Source organism: Myripristis murdjan, chromosome 16 (assembly GCF_902150065.1).
Source record: "Myripristis murdjan chromosome 16, fMyrMur1.1, whole genome shotgun sequence".
NCBI lineage: Eukaryota > Metazoa > Chordata > Actinopteri > Holocentriformes > Holocentridae > Myripristis > Myripristis murdjan.
In genome coordinates, this window is record NC_043995.1 from 26,067,261 (window position 1) to 26,088,133 (window position 20,873).

General features: G+C 40.6%; 1 protein-coding gene across 1 annotated transcript; it reads left to right on the forward strand.

Annotated features, from left to right (window-relative positions):
- The first annotated feature begins 699 nt into the window (after window positions 1-699).
- dhx16 (DEAH (Asp-Glu-Ala-His) box polypeptide 16) lies at window positions 700-19,676 on the forward strand. The gene is made up of 21 exons (XM_030072021.1): window positions 700-941; window positions 1,742-1,947; window positions 2,082-2,320; window positions 2,813-2,990; window positions 3,101-3,157; window positions 3,901-4,155; window positions 4,339-4,572; window positions 4,962-5,153; window positions 5,434-5,544; window positions 5,735-5,850; window positions 6,378-6,588; window positions 6,753-6,851; window positions 7,086-7,238; window positions 8,167-8,307; window positions 8,754-8,916; window positions 9,091-9,209; window positions 12,106-12,173; window positions 12,415-12,577; window positions 13,283-13,444; window positions 17,506-17,679; window positions 18,693-19,676. Exons 2-21 carry the CDS (start codon window positions 1,750-1,752, stop codon window positions 18,819-18,821), a joined length of 3,162 nt encoding a protein of 1,053 aa, XP_029927881.1. The 5' UTR covers window positions 700-941; window positions 1,742-1,749; the 3' UTR covers window positions 18,822-19,676.
- Window positions 19,677-20,873: the final 1,197 nt, after the last annotated feature.

The following is a 20,873-nucleotide window of genomic DNA, read 5'->3' on the forward strand; positions in this document are numbered from 1 at the left end:
TGCACATGAATGACAGACGCCAGCCCTAACCTTAAAACTAACAGGAATAGTGATGTCAGGCCCTTTCCAGCTCACTACTGTAAATCTAAATATGGATAGGCTATAGAAGTATGTCCACTTGTTTGTTTATACTTAATATACATGTCTGCCTGATGATATTCATGCCCATATCTATATTTAAAAGTATTTCAGGGCATAACATCCTGATTTTCTACATCTTATGAAAGAATAAGAGATGCATAAGGTGATAAATACGAATGTAAGTGTGTAGGTGCTGGGCGGTATTTGAATTCTAATCAGAAGAGTGTGCAGACAGTGTAGAGTCTTATTTCTGAGAGATAAAGTCATCAAGCTGTATCTTTGAGTGGAAAATTGGACGTCAGTGTTTGCAGTGTAGCCCAATCTGTGGCACATGGGACGCAGGCTAGATCTCGAGGCTTGATTAACAAAAAAAAATCACTATGTTAAACCTTATTTTAATTTTAGTATATAGTGATTTTATACTAGTGAGGCACATTCAAACATTGTGTTAACTTCCACTTGGTGATATACTGACAAAATTCAACTACCTCTTATTTTTCTCCAAGGACCGCGCGGCTGTTGAATGACATGTTGTGTTTCAGCTGGCCGCCTGGGGGCAGCAAAGCTCATCCTGTAGCTCTGTCCGCCGTGTCTTCTTCTTTGGTGTGTAGATGACGCCAATCCGCTTCCGATTTCGGTACACCTTAGCAAAACATGCGTTGATAAATTAATTTATCGTGGTTTTTTGCTTTCTAAAACGGCTACAAATGAGTACACATGATCACGGAAGGATGCACGTAATGTTTAAGTGTGTTTTTAGTGACCCGCGGAGCTGCCGTTGAACTTAGCAGTTGGATAATCTTGAGCTAACGTTAGCCGTTAGCCTGGCAGTTACAACTCTGTGAACATTTTGAAAAGCGGTAAGATGTTGTCGACTAGTTAAGCGATTAATATTAGTTTGTCTCAACTCCTGTAACCAGCCGACAGATAATTGTGCTTACACTAAATCGTAGCGACCTTGTTTTCTCCTTCATGTGCGTTAAATAAAACAAACGGCTAGCTAAGACAGTGCCTGACAAAGCAGACATGAAGTTATTTGAGTGGAAGTTAAAGCCTGTGGCACTTCACTAAAACACCTGCCAAGAGTAATTATTGTCAGGAAAAAATAAATAACATTGATTTGTCATTGAAATATGTCTCCGTACCCATTTTAGTGCTAGTTATATCATGCATGGACACAGGCAGTGTGTGGATTAAATGGATTATATTGGGAATTGATCATTAAGTGCAGCAGAATCCAGTTTATTTGAAACGTTCAAATGTTATGTTCTCAGAAAGTAACCGCCCAGTGACCCTCAGTGATCATTAAATGTGAAAATAATTATAGTAATATCAATAATAATGATGGAAAATGTTTGTGTAGTAACATATTCTGGACTCATATTGGGTTTGTTTGTGATGCTGAATGGATAGGGATACATGTACACTTAAAAATCACAAGAAAAAAAAAACTACAAATGCCTGATGTTTGTTTTAAAGGTTGTAAAATGACTATGCCAAGACAACAAAGCTATTTTAACTTTTTGACTACTGATAATAATGATAGTAACTTTGGATGTTTGATTCCGGGCGTGCAGACGTAGCTACCTGATGTACTTTCGCAGCTTGGCTCACGTCTCGATTGCAGCTGTGTAACACACATTGTGTCGTCCCTCCACAGAAGCCAACATGGCCAATCTCGAGCAGTGGGTGAACGACCGTCTCCATGACATCCTCGGCTTGAGCGACAGATACGTGGCCCAATTTATGATCGGCACAGCGCGGAAATCCTCCGGCCCTCAGGACTTTGTATCCCGCCTCCAGCAGACGGGCACCATTGATATTGATCAGAATGTGATCGCCTTCGCCCAAGAGCTCTATCATAAGGTATGCCTTCGTAGCTGGTGTAGTCTTACAGTCTTTTCTCCATGTGAACATTTACACAACGCATTTATTTGTATTGTAATTGTTGATATTTTCAGTGGCAATCAAATCTCTAACCTCTTATGATTGTGTGTTAGGTTCCTCACCAGCAGGTGGTTGAGAAACAGTCCCGAGTGATTGAACGGCAAGCCATAGAAATGGAAAGGAAGAACCGGACGTACACCTTACTGGAGGACAGCGACAGTGATGGAGAGGTTGTTCGGGAGAAGGAGAGAGGGAAGAAGAAAAGCAAAGACAAGGACCGAGGAAACAAAAGGAAACACATCAGACAGAAAAAGGAGAGCGAGTCATCAAGTGAAGAGGAATCTCAAAAACGGTAACAGAGATGTTTCGCACTGTTTTCATCATACTTTTTTCTTTTTTTGTCTATATGTGTTGCTGTCATTGACATGAATCAACATGAGGCTGTGTTTGAATAGTTTTAACATTATGAGAGGCTGTGCTGTAGTAATTATTCATATCATTGCCTAGAATCCACTGATCCTGCTGCTTGTTAGCTTTTGCTTTTCCTCTGTATTTGTTTATTGTCATAGATGTGCCAAAAGCATACAGTTACACCTGAACAGTGCTTTCATTAGGGAACAGGATAGGTTGTCTTGTAGGACCACAGAGAATTTGTCCAGGCCTGGCGAGATGACTTTGCTTATTCCAACAGTATGTTAGATTTGGATTAATCTCAGAGAAAGTTATTCCTCTGCAGAAAACAGTAAATATTTATCACAGATCCCTTTGAACTGCATCTCAAGGAGCAGCGCTGATTTAAACAAACATGAGAAACAGTGGTATGATGAGGCTTTCTTCATATCAGGAGTGCTTCAGGCCAAGAGGACCGGAAGTCTGTCAAGAAAGAAGAAGAAGAGGAAGAGTGGGAGAAGGAGGAGAGAGAGCGCCTGCAGGATATTGAGGAGAGAGATGCGTTCGCCGAGCGAGTGAAACAGAGAGACAAAGATAAGACGCGCAACATCACGGAGAGGACTGACAAAAAGGTGAATTACAACACAGTGGTGTGGTTTGCCAAAGATCACCTGCTGTCATTTTTTTTTTTTTTTTTTTTTTTTTAATCTTTTCCATGTTGTTGTTTGTTGTTTTTCTGCAGGCTTATGAAGAAGCTCAGAAGAGGCTGAGGATGGCAGAAGAGGATCAGAAGAAATTAGTGAGTGCTGACTTTCCGTAATAATAATGTATCCATAATAAATTCTGCTGATTCAAATGCAGAATGAATGAACAGAATGAATCGCACTGGCTTGAATATGAAAAGCTTTGAATAGAAGTACTCATGATTCTTAACAAAATAAGAACTAACTTTGTGGCATTTTTACAAAATGCTTTAAATTATTTTTTGGGGGGTGGCAATTTTTGGCCAAAAATAAGAAATTCAGTTATTTTTATTTATTTATTTTTTTTCACATTTTAGAGGATAAAGCATATTCTCACATTATTGTGTAATAATCAATGTAATATTTGGCTTCAATTTGCTGAAGTGAATTGTTGATTTGAATCACAGTTTATAAACTCCAATTGAAATAAACTGTTCCAAAAAAACATACATAAACTGATTTGCTAACTGTTGAATTTTGAATTAAACTCAATTGATAAAAATCTAAATAAACAATCGTATACTCGGTTGAATTTACCGTAGTTTATCAAGAGCGAAACACATTTTTCACTTCTAATAAACTAGAGTAAATTCATTTCAGTATTCAGCCAAATATTCTCACTCTTGCTCTGTGCAGCTGTTTTTTTTTTTTTTTTTTTTTTTTTTTTTAAACTTTGACATACAATGGATACCAGAGTGTAAGCACTTCTTCCTTTGATTGTAAGAATGATTTGTTGTATAATCAAATAAAACTCAATATATAACTCAGTTTGTGATTCTCTCCCTTCCCGACTCTCCAGGTGCCGGAGCTGAGGAAGCGATCTCGCTGGGAATACCTGCAGAAGAGAGAGGCGGAGAAGCTGGACGACCTGGAGGCAGAGATCGCTGATGACGAGTACCTTTTCTCCACAGAGGAGCTGACGGAAAGGGAGAAAGGGGATTTAGAATACAAACGCACCCTCCGCGACCTGGCCAGGGATTACAAGAAGGCCGGTGCCAAGGAAAAGGAGGAGAGGAAGAACAGATACTACATGCCAGAAGAGAAGAGGAGCAAGGTATGGGTGTGGGGTGTAATGGCGAAAATCTGATGCTGTGATCGATTGAAGTGCTTGCTTGCCTCTTATGTAGTCTCTTTTTTTCTTGACACTCACCCTTATGCTTTTCTTCCTCTACCCCCTTTTCTGGCTTCCTGCACCTGCCCTTGTTTCCCCTGTCTCTGTCTCTCTCTCCACGACCAGGAGGTGCCCCAGAGGGACCTGGAGCTGGAAGAATTACCCATGGAGCTGGGAGGAGAGCAGGGCCGCTGGGAGGAGGAGAGGCTGAAGACGGCCTCCCTCAGCTTCGGGGCCAAGAGGGAGCGGGAGCGAGGGATAAAGGAGGAGAGGGAGAAGTACCAGCTGATCCTGGAGGAGGACGAGATGATCAACTTCGTCAGCACTGCTGTCACCATGAAGGGAACCCTTTCAGAAAAGGTGGGTTTTATATACTCCTGTTGACTAGGGCTGGATACGAGCACTGATTTCCCAATTTGATTTGATTCTCATTCACAAGGTCCCTATTTAATTCAATACCAATTTCATTTTGATTCCGTATTGATTCAGGTCGGGATGAACCCATAACCCCAAAATATAAACTGAAACTGCAATTCACAAAGCAATGATGAGAGTCTTTAATATAAGAACAGTTTTTATGGCAAATCCCTTTCAGATTTTGAACAAGAAGAAAATGTTCTTCCTGGATTATTGATTATTGAATTTGTATATGAGGGTGATATTTGGTTAAAGATGCCTTTTCATAACAGAAAGAGAAGATTCAAAAGCATTGGACCTAAATTCACTTCCTCCCTCCGTGTCGTGTTCAGGAGCATGAAGCCCCGGCTCTGTCCCAGGCGGAGCTGAAGAAACAGTCCATCCAGGAGGTGCGACGCAGCCTGCCGGTCTTCCCCTACAGAGAAGACCTGCTGGCGGCCATCCATGAGCACCAGATCCTGGTCATTGAGGGGGAGACGGGATCTGGCAAGACCACCCAGATCCCTCAGTACCTCATGGAGGATGTAAGTGGAAATTAAAGAACAGCTGCCAAACAGCCACTATGTCACAGTCTATTATGATGGCTGCATATCTACAGACCTCATTATATTTAATAGGCCAGTCCTAACATGACTACTCGCCACTAATGCTTCATAGATGAGATGACTAATTAATAAATCAAAACAATAATGGATAGATTAATCAACTCTGTCAGCAGTTAACCCAGTGGTCCATTGTGTGGCGCTGTTTGCCAGGTTTAGACATTAAATGTTGAGTATTAATATGTTGTTGCTCCTCTTTCAGGGCTACACTAAAGGAGGCATGAAAATTGGGTGCACCCAGCCTCGCAGGGTGGCAGCCATGTCTGTGGCAGCCAGGGTGTCAGAGGAAGTGGGCGTCAAGCTCGGTAATGAGGTGAGTTTGTCTCACTCTGTTTTCCCTCTGTATTCAGGTGCAGGGAACCTAACCCAGCCCCTTCTTTTTATACTTCTGTTGTTAAATTGGACTCAATTCATTTCCAGGAATCATGGCATTTTGTGAAATAATGCACATGAAAAAGTGCTTTGGTTTAAAAACGTGTTTTCTTGTTCATTTTGTGTTGTAGGTGGGCTACAGTATCCGTTTTGAGGACTGTACCTCGGAGCGGACGGTGCTCAAGTACATGACAGACGGGATGCTGCTCCGAGAGTTTCTCACCGAGCCTGACCTGGCCAGCTACAGGTGAGACGATACATCCAGCTGCTCCTAGTTGGTGCTTGTTCTGAAAATAATAATCATTCATAAAAATCAACCCATTTCACAAGTATGTGCTTTTTCCAAGTTTCATGACACAAAATTAATTCATTTCTTATGTTTTTGAGTTCCTGATAACTTTCCTCATCACAGTATAATAGAATTCACTTCTCATTTTGTGTTGGGGTGATTAAATAATGCTTCACTTTAATAATAACTAGCTCTACTTGATGTATGATTGTTAAAATCCTAGTATTTTATGTTTTTTTACCCATCTACCTTTCCCTTCCCAAAGTTCCTTACTACAGTTTGACAATAATTCATGTAGGAGGCTCTGTCATTCAGGTTAGCCTGTTAGAAAATAATCACTAACCATACCTTCAACATTTAACCACATATTTGAATTCCCATCTTGGCACAGGATTCTTACATTATCACTGACCTTGATTTATATCATACGTCTATAAAACACATGTGAGTATTATGTTTTGTACTTGTTCCTCCACTCTTGCCAGTGTCATCATCATAGACGAAGCCCATGAGCGGACGCTCCACACAGACATCCTGTTCGGCCTGATTAAGGACATTGCCAGGTTCAGACCGGACCTTAAGGTGCTGGTGGCCAGCGCCACTCTGGACACCGAGCGATTCTCCTGCTTCTTCGATGATGCGCCCGTCTTCAGGATCCCCGGCAGGAGATTCCCTGTCGATATCTACTACACCAAAGTAGGAATTAGTGATTTTTCTTCCAAAAGTAACAGTTTCACCAAAGGATTAAGAGGATTTAGAGAATTAAGAAACATATGTAACCGTCCCTCAAAACAAAACTTAACAAAAAAGACAATAGTTAATAGTTATTTCTGTTGATGTGTCTGTACTCTTTTGTGAAGGCTCCAGAGGCAGACTACCTGGAGGCATGTGTGGTGTCGGTGCTGCAGATCCACGTCACCCAACCTCCTGGAGACATCCTGGTCTTCCTCACTGGCCAGGTGCTGTTCATATTGTTTTGTATTTTCAGTCACAAAAATTCATACTTTTTGTATCACAGACAGATCAGCCTCCATGTGTGCTTCCTAAGCATAACCAACTGTCATAATACTTCACCATTATCTCAACAGGGCTTGTTCTGTAACAGAATTATACTGATGCACTAAGTAAAATCCTATAATTTACCTCAGAGGGATGACTGACTTTTTCAGATCTGATGTAATCTTGTCTTGCAGGAGGAGATTGAGGCGTGTTGTGAGCTGCTGCAGGACAGATGCAGGCGACTTGGGTCCAAGATCTCTGAGCTGCTGGTGCTGCCAATTTACGCCAACCTGCCATCCGACATGCAGGCTAAGATCTTCAACCCTACCCCACCCGGAGCTCGCAAGGTGAGATGCTGTGATGTCACTTCCTGTGTAGTGTAGTCGGTAGAGCAGTCTTGGAATGCATAAACCACTACTATATGTAATTGGTTTTGTATTGTAGTTGCATTTCTTGTGGTTTGCAGGTTGCAAGTTACTGTTTCAATGTAAAATGTAAGTACAGCCTGTACTGTTTCTGCCCCTGAATTTACCCCAGAGAGACATTATAGATTACTGAGAGCTAATTAAAGTATTGTCCAGAGCGCTGTTTAGGCTATAAATCAAACTTGGATTCACGCCTTAGTCTACAGATACAGTGTGGTGCTCTTGAGACTTTGCCACAGGAGTTTTTTTTTTTTTTCCACAGGACAGGACAGTCTTCTTTATACTTGTACATCGCACATTGGTGTATTGCACATTGCATTTAGTACAAAGGTCTACTCTGCAGAGATTCCATGAGACTTTGTGTTTACGTTATGTTAGACATTAAACATTATAATGTCTTTCATGTCTTAGCTGGTGAAACCAAAGGAAATTTTCCACATTGTGAACGTGTTGTGACTATAGTCATATCAGTATTCATGTAGCCACCCCCCTTTTTGTTTGCGTTCCCTCTGCCGTTCATTAATGCTTTCTGCTTTGAGAGACTGATGTAGACCACTCTGTAACATATTACATATACAGCACAAATAATAAAATGGGTGCTTATTCTCAACTACACATCTAGTGGCTGTAAACATCCATGCCGATATTTACCATTAGGGGGAGCTGAAGTATAATGACTTTGAGTGGTTGGTAACGCTGACTCGTAATCTCTGAGTGTTAGATCAAACCTTTGTTTTCTGCTTTTTTTTAAACCATTAATCCTGATGTTGATTCCTTGATTCTAGTGCTGTGCCAACTCATTTTATCTCTTAGCACTGAATCTTGTGCATTTTCTCACTCTCAATTCCAGGTGGTTGTGGCCACTAACATAGCAGAGACCTCGCTCACTATAGACGGCATCATCTACGTCATTGACCCGGGCTTCTGCAAACAGAAGAGCTACAACGCCCGCACTGGCATGGAGTCACTGATAGTCACACCCTGCTCACGGGTAACTTCATGGTTTTCACAGCATTTTCACATAGAAACGCAATTTAGTATTGATTTAGAATTTAAAGTAGAATAAAATTTTCTTTATTAAAGATAGATTAAATTCAGAGTTTTTTATAGATGCATTTGTAGCATAGATCACAGAGCAACACGTTGGACAGTGTGTTAGCACAGACTGAAATATTACATAATCAAAATGTTCCTAAGTAAATATGAAGAGATTATAAAAACAAATTTTATTTTATATTTAAAAGATGGAGGACAGAAAACACCTGAGGGCCACCACCTGTTTTTGAAAAGGCAAATTGCCATTGATTTAATATAGCAAATTATGAGTGTGACTACATTTTATTACTTTTATTTCCCCTCTGTGTATTGTGTATTCCTGAAAACTATGCACTGTTTTCAAACTGTTAACTCTTGCTCTCTGTTTTGTTCTGCTCTCAGGCTTCGGCCAACCAGAGAGCAGGCCGTGCAGGCAGAGTGGCTGCTGGGAAATGTTTCAGGCTTTACACGGCCTGGGCTTTTAAGCATGAGATGGAGGAGACTACTGTGCCTGAGATTCAGAGGACCAACCTGGGCAATGTAGTCCTGCTGCTCAAGAGTCTGGGTGAGGGGAAGAGGGGCTTTATTTTGAGGTTGTAGTGAAGATATAACAACAGTGAATCTATTAAGTTGTTGTTGAAAACACTGAACAAAAGGTTGTGTCACGGAGATGTGCATGCAATTCATGTTTAATAGATATTATATCAGTCTGATAAGCATAATATCTCTTTGCCCGCAGGTATCAATGACCTCATTCACTTTGATTTCATGGACCCGCCTCCTCACGAGACTCTGGTCCTGGCTCTGGAGCAGCTCTACGCACTGGGAGCCCTCAACCACCTGGGAGAGCTCACCAAGGTAGCAAACAGCTAATGCACAAAATGATAATCACTGTCATCTCCATATGAATGAATACTGTTGGTTTTTCTTTGCCAGTTTTTAACAAAAGTATTTCAAATCTGACTACTGAAATTACGATTCTAAATTCAGAATGCTTAACATTTCGTTTTTCCTAAGCAAATCCAGGAAGAGATGTGTTTTTTACAAAAGCAGGCCAGTTTATTCAGACTAAATAAAAGAAGAACAGGGCTGGGCAGTAAGCATGAAAAGTGATAACCACGACTGTCGAACTGCCAAAGACAAAAATAGATACCATGTTACCCGTTACGCTGTCAAACTAACAGGTGATGTCTGGGAAGTGCTAGTGGAAAAACACCAAAGAAATGTCTACTTATCATGAAAAGATCATTGGGAGAAAAAAAAGAAAAGAGTCTTGTGTATTAAGTTGTGCTTGAGCGTGGCCACGTATTTAGCTTTCCTGACTCCTTTACTGATCACAGCAATAATAATGCTACTAATGTTAATGATAATGATAATAATGTCAGTGCAGTGTGTATTCATTAAGCTGTGGTGTGCTTCTACAGCAATTACTACCACTGTGATGAAAATGTTATGTGTTAATTAAAATAAACATTGTATTTTGGTCTTACTGTTATCTAAAATCTAAATATGTATAGTCCTAAAGGCTCAGAAGAAATTTATAAGGCACTTACAATAGAAGATTGCCAAGAAGAAGTGAATTTAAAGGGTAATTTAAGGACATCAGTGCAAGGTTTGCATTATTCCCACCTGAGCCTCCTTTAATTCCTGTTTGAAACATATTTAGCAAATATGGGCTGAGCCTCTCCCAGATTCTGTCGTAAAATACCGGTGGGTAGGGATGGGGACACCAATCCAACCTGGAGATTTCACTTTTTTCATATCTTTGAGACTATTATGCAATTCATCAGGGGGAACCGTACTCCTGAATCTCCCACATTGTTTTCACAGATGAAGAAAGAAGAAACTGCCTACAGCTTTCCTCATTGAAGGAAGTCTGTGAAGTTAAAGTAAAAAGAATGAAATTGACTTTTTATTTGGTGAGGGCCTGTAAGCACCGTGCCTTCACAAGATTTGAGGGCCATGATATCAGTAAAGCATTCACTGTTACGTAAACTCAGAGTCATTTGTGATCTCAAAGATACACATGGAGACAAGGCCAGCACACGTTTCTAGATTTGAACAGTATCACCCTGTGTTCTTTGGTGAGAGGTTTTCTCTGAGATAAGAAACTTGCGTGTCTCTTAATCTTTTCATGTTAAAAATAGGTGAAAGTAGGGGATTAGTCTCAACTTAAAATACTTTTTATATGAATCATTCTTGATCCATTTGCCTTGAAAACAGATTTATAACAGAGCGAACTGTCTTCCAGTCACCAAAGTCTCCACTTCAGCTTGTTCCACAGAGCCTTATATTGCTCATAACACAACATGTAGTGAATAGTAATAAGTTCTTAGCTTGCCTGCTCAAAATGGTAACCGGTATTTTTCTTTTGCAATTTACCCACCATCCACTTTTCCTCTGCAGGAAATGTGTGTGAGAAAAGTGGCAGCATCGTTGACACACCGTTTGATTGCTACTGTACATTTTGGATTGTGCACTACAATTTGCTTTGGCTTCCTTCTGAAATGATAATTGATATTATATCAGTATGTAAAAGGCTTCACACTGTTTGGTCACTTGCTCACAAGAGAGGAGAATTTCTTGTTCTTTCAAACAACTTGCAAATGTTTCAGCACACTGATGCCAATGAGCCAGTACAGTTGGCTACAGTTGCAGTTTCTGCAGTTTTTTGATAAAGATAAAATGCATGACAAAATATTGTTGTAGGTAGGAATATGCTGCTACAGAGATCTGCAGGCATATAAATTGTATTTTCCAAATGTAAGAAAACATGCATGTTTGGCACAGTCCCTAGCAAAAATCACACCATTATTATTTTAATAGCTTTTTCAGTGAAAATGAAAGTTAAAAAAAAAAAAAATCCTTACTACTACTTGTAAAATTAATTGCAGTAGGATTTTTGCAGTATCATTCACCCTAAAACACATTCATAGACCTTGTAACGTGAAATCTGCTCTGGGGCAGCTGGTGGGAGTACACATGTTCTTATCGCAGGGCAACAGAACACCCAACATCTCCTCCTCCTGTCTTGGACTCTCTCCAGTCTACAGGGATCAGGATTCAGGGTGTCACTTTAATACACAATAGCAGCCGAAAAATGAGCAGTGAGCACTCGGTGTCCGCAGAGAACTACAGGGAGACTGAACTTTGGAGATAGGGAACACACCTCTAGGGTCCATTGTGACACTGACAAAACATTTTGACCACCTTAGTTTTACACGCTGTCAAATGAACTTCGTATTTTGGTGGAGCTGACTTGCTTATTGACACCCAAAATTAAATTTAAACTGTAATTCAAAATGAGTTAAAATATTTTGGGTGAGCTCCCACCATTTGCAGGTGAGCTATGTAGTTGTGCTGTTGTGCAATTGAGAAAAAACTGTAAAACAAAATAATTATTTGATCGCAAAAAAAGGTTTACGTAACATATGCAGCAGCTCCACCCTCTTCTTTTGGTTCTTTTGCGTACTTACATAAAGCACATACCTGCCACTTCTGATGCTGTGGTGTGCTTCCAAGTCACTCACTTCCTTGATCGCTTAAACTGATAGATGTGAGGGCTGGGACACAGTGTTGACTTAAAACAGTAGCTACCAACCCAGCCTTGTAAATTAGTGTTTATCAAGGAAGAAGGAAGGAAGGAAGTGTCATCAGAAATTATAATAAGTATTGCTCATCATTAAAGGAGCAAAATGTCAGTGTTGAATTAGTGAATGGTCAATAACTGTGTGTTTGTGTTTCTGTTGTTCAGCTGGGTCGCAGAATGGCCGAGCTGCCGGTCGACCCCATGCTGAGCAAGATGATCCTGGCCTCCGAGCAGTAAGTCTCTGTGCTGATACTAAAATAAGCCCTCACTCTACAGCAGCTGGTTGCCACATTAAAGGACAAGTAGACCCAAAATACAGAGAAAAATAGATTTTGTCTCTTACTTATTTTAAACGAGACTCCCTTTTTAGAAGGCATCAGTTCACCTTCACCATTTTTCGCTGTCCTTGTATCTCATTGTCTCTTTATTTCTCTGGATTTTCATTTCACCACGCCCTCTCTGCTTCCCTCTCAGGTACAAATGCTCAGAGGAAGTGCTGACCATAGCAGCCATGCTGTCGGTGAACAACTCTATCTTCTACCGGCCCAAAGACAAGGTGGTGCACGCCGACAACGCTAGGATGAACTTTGTGGTACCGGGGGGAGATCACCTGGTGCTGCTCAACGTCTACACACAGGTATAAAGACAGCAGGTTGACTGTAGTTATAGCTGAAGATATGTGTCCAAAACACACTCTCGTCGATTATACCAGCAGATTAGCACAATGAAAAATGGCTTTTTGATGTTTATAGAAGTTTAGTTGTTGTGTTTGCATTACATTTGAATTTAAAGACTGGACAAGCTAAATCACTGGTCAGTTAACCGCTGTGCCAGATGCCAGTTAACAAAAATAAAACTAGTAGGTCAAATAAAATTTAAACTATTCAATGGGCTGCCACAGTGTAATATCACTAAGTTTTATTGTGTAGTACGGTTATCACCTGGATTTGATTGGGGATGTAAATCTATGGCAAACACAGTAAATCAGTTGTCATTTATGTTTTTTGAAACTTTTAACAATTTTCTGTTTTTTGACCAGATCTGTTTCTGTACTTGAAGATTAAGTATCCAAATACCCAGTAGATTTTTTTTACATAATCTTGCAAGATGTGTTGGTCACAGTTATTAATCACTCTTTTCTTTGTGTTTTGAAGAACAAAATGTGCCTTACATGTTGAATAATTTCTACAGAGGACTTCCCAAATGAAATTCTTTCAGTGTCCTATGGCTATTGATTGTAGAAGCTAAATTATGATGTGCGATCATGTGCAGTTAGTTCCCTGTCCTAAATCTAAAACGGGAGCTCTGAGCTGACTGTGGTGTTGGTGCCTTTGTCCCTCAGTGGGTGGAGAGCGGCTACTCCACACAGTGGTGCTATGAGAACTTCATCCAGTTCCGCTCCATGAAGCGAGCGCGGGACGTCCGGGAGCAGCTGGAGGGCCTGATGGATCGCATCGAGGTGGAGGTGGTCAGCTCCCAGGGGGACAGCGTGCCCATCCGCAAGGTCAGGGCCACAAATTTGGACTTTTTTTTATTGACTGCTATACTGTGCTGTGCCCTTGTTAAAAAGCTGCCATATGCACTTCTTAGACATTAAAGGACCATACCAGTGAGTTTGCATCTTTAGCCTAATATCTACTTCTCAAAGCAGTCAGGTTTTAGAACACTGATATCATTTTTCCTTCCTTTTATCCAGCTGTTGGATCTCTTCATTCCATTACAATATGAAAATGAACTTTCAAAGACCTCGAACTTTCTCCACAACACTATTCCATCACGGTAATTACAGTGTCCCTATTAGTTTTCAGCAGTGTTGTAGGGCGACCCGGTAGCTCACCTGGTGAGTGAACACCACATATCATGTCTAAGTTCTCACCACAGCAGCCTGGGCCTTTTTCTGCATGTCGTCCCCTCTCTGTCCACTGCCTTTCCTGTCTATTTCTACTGTCACTATCAAATTAAGGAAGAAATGCCATAAAAAGTTTTGAAAAGCAGCAGTATTGTTGTGTATTGATGACTTGAAACTGGACAGAGTGAACCAGGCAGAGTCCCAAGGGAAACTTTATACCTTGAATTATCAGTTCCATTCTTTATAAATTGTGACAACTGTGTTAGCTGCAGAAGCAATATCATAAGGTGGCTTTTTCAACCAAAAATTCAAATTTGAATTTGACTTGACATGCATGATTTGCAAAATGGTTTGTTGCAATAGAAGATGTGCGTAGATTGTAGTAAACGGGCCAAACATTGAAAATCACTGGTATGGTCCTTTATTTAATATGATCTATTAAAGCAGTGTCTGTCTGTGACCCAGTGTGTGCATGCCTGAATCCTGCAAACCTGAAATTCACTTTTTAAAGCTGTCACGGTTGTTTTTGGGTGTATCATTTACTGTGGCTAGTTGAAAGTTGCAGCCACAGTAAAGTTACCGCAGCAACAATGCTGGTTGAAAGCAGTGAGAAACCAAAGAACTGCAAATGTTAAACAGTGGCAGACCAAACCTGTTAAAAAAAACAGTGAGCATTGAGATTTGGGTGTTTTCTCTTGTGCAGATGGATTGGATTTTTGGTATGCCTCTTCAAAGCCTGTAGTTGCTTTAAGCGTGTCATTTACCTCGGCTTCAGGCTAGATGCAGTTTCAAAGACGACAGCTCCTCAAGATGAGTGACAGGTGTCGGGGCAGGAGAAGAGGGCAGGACTAATAATAACACTTCCTGCCTCAGGATGGCCTCCATTTTGTGGCTTAAATTAGCCATCATCAACTTACATTTCTTTTTCACATACTCTGTTGATCCCTGAAGGAGAGGGTGACAGGTTCTGTATCTTGTTCAAGGACACTTTTGGCTTCTTGGATTTGGTCTGATTGGCTTGGCAAACCTAATTTGATCATTTGTCCACCTGGTTGGCACCTATTGCACACCTGACCTGCCAGGAAGGGGGCCCTGCTCTCGGTCGCTCCTTGTTTCCTCCATTTGATCTGTGGGTTTTTGGTTTCTTCTTGTCCTCTATGAGCATAAAGTCAGGGAGTATTGGCCTGCCGTGCTTTTGTTTTCTTAACTTGTGGCTTCTTAAGCAGTTTCAGACTGTAAACCAGGATTTTGGGCTCTAAATAAACTTGAACTTGCTGTCCCAGTGGGTTTAATCTGGATTTATGAGTTAAAACATGAGCCCTTTTTTGGGAGCAATGCACCAATTAAAGTTTTGTCATTTTCTATTCACCCTTATGTCAGCTGAAATAATGTTTGTATGCGTTCCAGCACACACAGGGAGTTATCTGGTGTGGCTGTGTGCCAGTGTTCTCCAAAACTGACTGGACTGAATGGAAACTGTTTGTTTAGAGTTTCAAAAAGGACAAAGAATGACCCAAAAATAACCTCAAACAACATAACCCAAGTGTTCTGAAGTCATATTATTTGAACTGTGCATCTTTAAATACAAGGTTTACTTCATTAATTCCCAGACTTTTCTGACTTTTTATGCACCTCCCCAGCTATCACTACATCAGCAAACACATGCTCCCTTCTAGCACTGTTGGAAATATTGTAATTACAATTGGGAGGCACTTGAATAAGACCCAATAAAGTGTTACAAATGGGAAACTCAAGTTTTACATGATAACTGAGGCGACAAAACGTGACATTGTCACGCTTTGTTTAATTCTTAGGTTCAACATGTAATGCTTAAGACAATAAAATGCTAATATAAAAACAGCAAAGCAACTTGTTTTTCAGGATCTTTTTTTTATAACAAAAATGTGCTCGATACATTTAACTGCTGATGATGAACATTTAGAATGAACATCTAGAGCCTGGAAAAGGTGTGGGATGGGTGCAAATGGCCCATTTGAAGTGGCTTTAAAATGTTCTTCGATCAGGGCGCATGTGGTTTGTGAACTCACCGCTAAAACCACTTGAGATAAGAGACGGTGTTTGTTTGGCAACTGGGAGACGCCTTACCTGTCAGATGCTGCCTTTGCCTGTGTCAACAAACTTACATCCACAAAAAGATTCAAGCAATCCTATGACAATATGAATTCTCCCTGTTTAGTTAAACCAAGTGAACACAACTGAAAAAAGTAAATTCATGGCTATTAAAATGATAAAAATGCAGAAATCACTCCTCCCTTTCTAATTAGTTGTCTTTGCTCCAGGGTTACAGTCAAAGGGCACCATGGCTCTGACCCTTAATCACTTTATTCATTCATTTGTTTATTTGGATGATCTAGAATTTGAAACTTACTGTAACAATACAGTAATCCTTTAGCTTTACTGTAAATTGGCACTGATAGCATAATTTCTATCCCTTGTTTTAAACAAATGACACGTATACCTGCAAACTTAAACACAAGCGGAATCATTTACAGGAAGTGGAAGGACAAATACAGAATTTCTTTGTCAACAACATGCCAAGTTTCTGGTGAGTTTCACAGTTTCAGGATGTCTTACTGAGAATTACTTGTGAAACTGACCAGTCTCAATTACCTGCCTGAACAGTTTGCATGCATATGTGGGAAACACACTTGTAAAAGCACAGCCAAATGTGTGAAGCTGAAATGCATCTGGGTGTTATCTGCAAGCTCATCCCATACACAACCCAACTTCAATACCCATTGGTACTGAAACTGCACTATCTCTGCCTAGAACTTTTGAAAAACTCCCAAGTTCAAATTTAAGTCTCTGGTGACTGTACAAACAATGAGCCTACCTAGATTTAACTAGTCGACAACAAATCAGACCAGAGTGATGAAACAAAGACAGGAGAAACCAAACATAAAGCACAACACAAACAATGGAAAGTTCTAGCAGGACACAGCAAGCTGTCCTACATAGTCTTGCCTACCCAGCACCACCATCCATAAAATCTGCCAAGTAAACTTTCATAGGAAGAAAAAGATTAATAAAGCTGGGACTTCTTAATGAAAAACAAAACAAAACTCTATAACGTGTCCAGTAGGTGCTGCAGCATTCAAATGGGTGGGAGATGGACAAAAAAAAACCATCTCTCATCCTTTGTCCTTGCACTCCCTCCATCCTGTGCCTATTTTATCCACCAGACTTAATATTTCTGTCTGTCATAGCATGAATTAGTCACTGTTTATGATTCTCACACTAACCTTTGAGGCAGCACGGTGCCTTGATTAGAAAGATCCTCTTTCAACCAGCATCTGCCCGCTGTAGTGTCCTTGAGCAAGGCCCTGAATCCCTGCCAGCCACAGTGGTGTTATACTGCGTTCATAGGAAGTTGGAACTGGGAAGTTTCCGACTTCAGACTATGGAAAACCCACATGACTATCCCGTGGTCTGGTGGTTCCAAGTTGGAAACTCCAGACTTTCTTTCACTTATTACTTTCTTTGACTTTCATTTCTTCATTTCTTAGAAGTGTGGTTCATCTTGTATAAATCTTTGATAAATCCATCATAAGACCAAAATAAGCATGGTGACGTTTGTAGCAAACGGTGACAGCCATAAAGAACAACACTTTTTTTTATCTATTTAAGTTGACATAAGGTAAGAAAAAAATCAAAAAAATGTTTTCGGTCTGTCCATCTCCCCCTCTCCCTCCCAGGCGGTGACGGCGGGGTATTTCTATCACACTGCACGACTCAGCAAAGGCGGCTACAAGACCGTGAAGCATCAGCAGACGGTTTACGTGCACCCCAACAGCTCCCTGTTCGAGGAGCAGCCCCGCTGGCTCATCTACCACGAGCTCGTCTTCACCACCAAGGAGTTCATGAGACAGGTGTGTCCTCTCAGCACTGCCAGAGGGAAACACAGGGATGGGCAGGAAGAATTGAGTCAGTTACAAATTACTTTGTACTTTTATTTATTTATTTATTTATTTTTGGAGGGGGGATTTCTGTATTTCCATACCATGCGGTAACAGTTACTTTAGGTCTTCGAATCATCATTATCATAATTAAGCATATGATCACAGGAATTCAAGACTGGATTTGTGCTGCACCTCCACATTAAATCAAGAGTCTGGAAGTATTGTGGCTTTGGTAATTTCAAAGGTAAAGATTGGTTAAACATGAGCACTGCTATTTGTAAACTGTCCCTCTTTGAAAAGTCACGTGGTCATATAATCAATGTGCAAACTCATATCGCCCATATCATGCTTTGTTTTGCTGGTTGGTTCCTGTTAGGCCTGCAATAAATGAAAAAAGCTCATGATGAATTTCTTTGGAGTATGAGTCAGCTGTTTTCCATAGTCCAGTATTATCCAGAATTTCACATTACAAATATAATAATATACCTGCAGAATTGCAACACACTATCAAATCGACATCCAAGTATTGTGAATTGTAGCAAGGGACCTTTTTTGTTTCCCATCCCTGCTATACAGTTTCCTTCCTGGTATTTTTTCTTAAATATTTATTTACATTTCTACTTGTATTTGTAGTATTTGCACAGTTAAGACTGTGAGTTGGTAGCAACGGGCAGTAGTAGTATTTTGTTATCTAAATTCATAGCAGTCTGTGTGTTTTAGGACCTTACCTGGTAATATAAAACTAAAACACAAATTGCAAAGCACAGAAAAAGCAATAGTCATTGTTCAAACAACAGGAAAGAGTCACACCTTTCATTGAGCCCAGTCAGAGGGCCTTCTCAGAAAGACTGCTTTTATGTGGCCTTATCTGAAAACGGGACTGCATGGCAATGAGGAAGTCTGATGAGCATTCCTGTACAGTATTGACAGTATTCCTGACAGAAATGGCACTAGATTGATTCATATTTCCGCCTCACTCTCAGGTGATTGAGATCGAGAGCGGCTGGCTGCTAGAAGTGGCTCCTCACTACTACAAGAACAAAGAGCTGGAGGACAGCAGCAGTAAGAAGATGCCCCGCAAGCAGGGCAAAACAAAAGAGGAACTGGGCTGAGCGGATGACCAAGGCTCAGGGGATTAACAGCAACGACAACACAGAGGTGGACTCCCTCCCACTCTCAGGGTTCCTACAAAGCACTGAGAAGTCTGCAAAAATGAATATTAACATTTTGGAATTACACAAAAGTCAAGAAAGAACAAAAAGGACACTGTTGTTTAGTCATAAAACAAAAACAGCTACACATTTCATGTACCTCTAGGCCTCTTTTCACATGTTGTGATTGTAGTTGATTAGAAAATACGGTTTCTGTTATAATATGATAGTCTTTTTTACATGCCAGTGTCAGAATTAGACTCATAATTGAATAATGACCAAATTCATCAAGTGCACACAATAGATCTTTTTAATGGAAAGCATGAGGGAGCCCCACACTGTGGGACAGCCTGCCTGCTCACACAGGGAAGTGAGAGACTGGCCCAGGGGCAAGTGGACCACAAACTCATGGGTGTTGGCTTAATCATAAACCAGCTGTGTGAGCTGGGCCACAACAAGGAAATGTTAATGTACTTGGATTTGAGTTTCCTGTATCAGCAGAGCTGTGCTTCACGGCAGCAGGTGGACTCACTGGGTTGTTTTTTCAGCTCATTAGTGAACGTGAGACTGCGTTGTTTTTCAAGTGCTCTCAAACGCCCACCAGAGGGCTTGTTTACTTAGCCTGCATGAAGGGCTTTGGCTGATCTTCTGTGGATGAAAGCAGAGCATTGTCAACGTGGGGTGGCTTGGACTACTACTGACAAGTCTCTATCAAGCCAGAATGACTAATATCCAAATGATGTGTTTTATTTTGGTGGGAGGCGTCCTATCTCCTGTTGTTATTTTTCTATGGCAATAAACTTTTACAGCCACTTATTTCTGTCTGTAACTAGAGTCTTTGTGGTTTGGGGACCGCAGACATGTCAGATTGTTTGCAAAACAAATAATTAGTGATGACATGCTATTTTTTAAGTATGTCAGTGGGCTCAAGATTTAACCCAGTTACTGTTGATTTTAGTTCTATGGTTGTATTTGCATCCGGAAGTTCACAAATATGCGACAGGAAGGATATATTTAGATGGCTGGTTTGAATGCTGTTCTGTCATCCTTTTGTAAAGCCGGTAAACAGAATCTTTGACCTGGTTAATCACGTCTGTTTTTCTTGTTTGGGACAACACATATTTGTATTACTGTTCAACATGTATGCAAATACAAGCTATTATAATGCAAATGTTTATAATCCAAAACTAGACATGGTGGGTATCTCAGTATCTCTGTCAGAGATGCAGGACAAAGTTTTTATTTATATATGTATATATATGAAGCATGGCACATAGACTGGCTTCAGGAGGAGTCGCTTCACTCAGCAAACAAGCCTCCATGTTGTGTTAATATTTGAGTTAAATGGCAAAGAAAATACAGAAATGGTGTCGTGGTGTGGTGTCCTGTTGTGTATAGTATCAGTATCGCGCAGTTATTTTTTGAATCAAGTTCAATTCACTGATCCTTAAAAAGTGGGGCATGACTCACAGTGACAATTGCTTGTTTTTTTTTTTTTGTTTTTTTTTCTACTGTCATGAAGCAGAATTGAAAGGTTAGAGTAAGCAGCTCTTCTCGTTTGGGTGGTAAACCCACAAAGTGGCAGAGGACCAGTGGAGGTATGACAGGTATGTGTCTTATGAAGTGCGTATTTTGCACTGTTGACAGTCCTGGCCTCTTGTCTCTGCAGCTGCGACAATGGAATTTTCCACAGAGCCACCACTATCTCCCTGATCCATATCACACATGGGCGCTATCACATACAGGAAGAAAATGTATTTCTAACATGTGATCAGAGTTCTCTAGTCATGTGACTGACTCCAAACTTGAGGTAACACACAGATAAATAAAGTAAAGTGAGCGTCTCGCAGTATGATGACTTATAAAAGAAAGTTGAGCCGTGCATCACTGGCAGGGCCTGCTGTGAATGTGACAAGTGACTGTGTGAGGGCAAACACAGATACAACCATGTCAGAAATGTCTCAAGACAAGGTGAAGGTTTTTATCTGCGTATCCCAAACATATATACACACA

What these genes read in the sequence shown, in the direction of transcription:
- dhx16 (XM_030072021.1), top strand. Translation starts at nt 1,750, where the DNA reads ATGGCCAATCTCGAGCAGTGGGTGAACGACCGTCTCCATGACATCCTC. An exon ending in CGGAGAGGACTGACAAAAAG is followed by an intron (nt 2,991 to 3,100) that starts GTGAATTACAAC and finishes GTTTTTCTGCAG; the next exon opens with GCTTATGAAGAAGCTCAGAA. An exon ending in TAGTCACACCCTGCTCACGG is followed by an intron (nt 8,308 to 8,753) that starts GTAACTTCATGG and finishes TTCTGCTCTCAG; the next exon opens with GCTTCGGCCAACCAGAGAGC.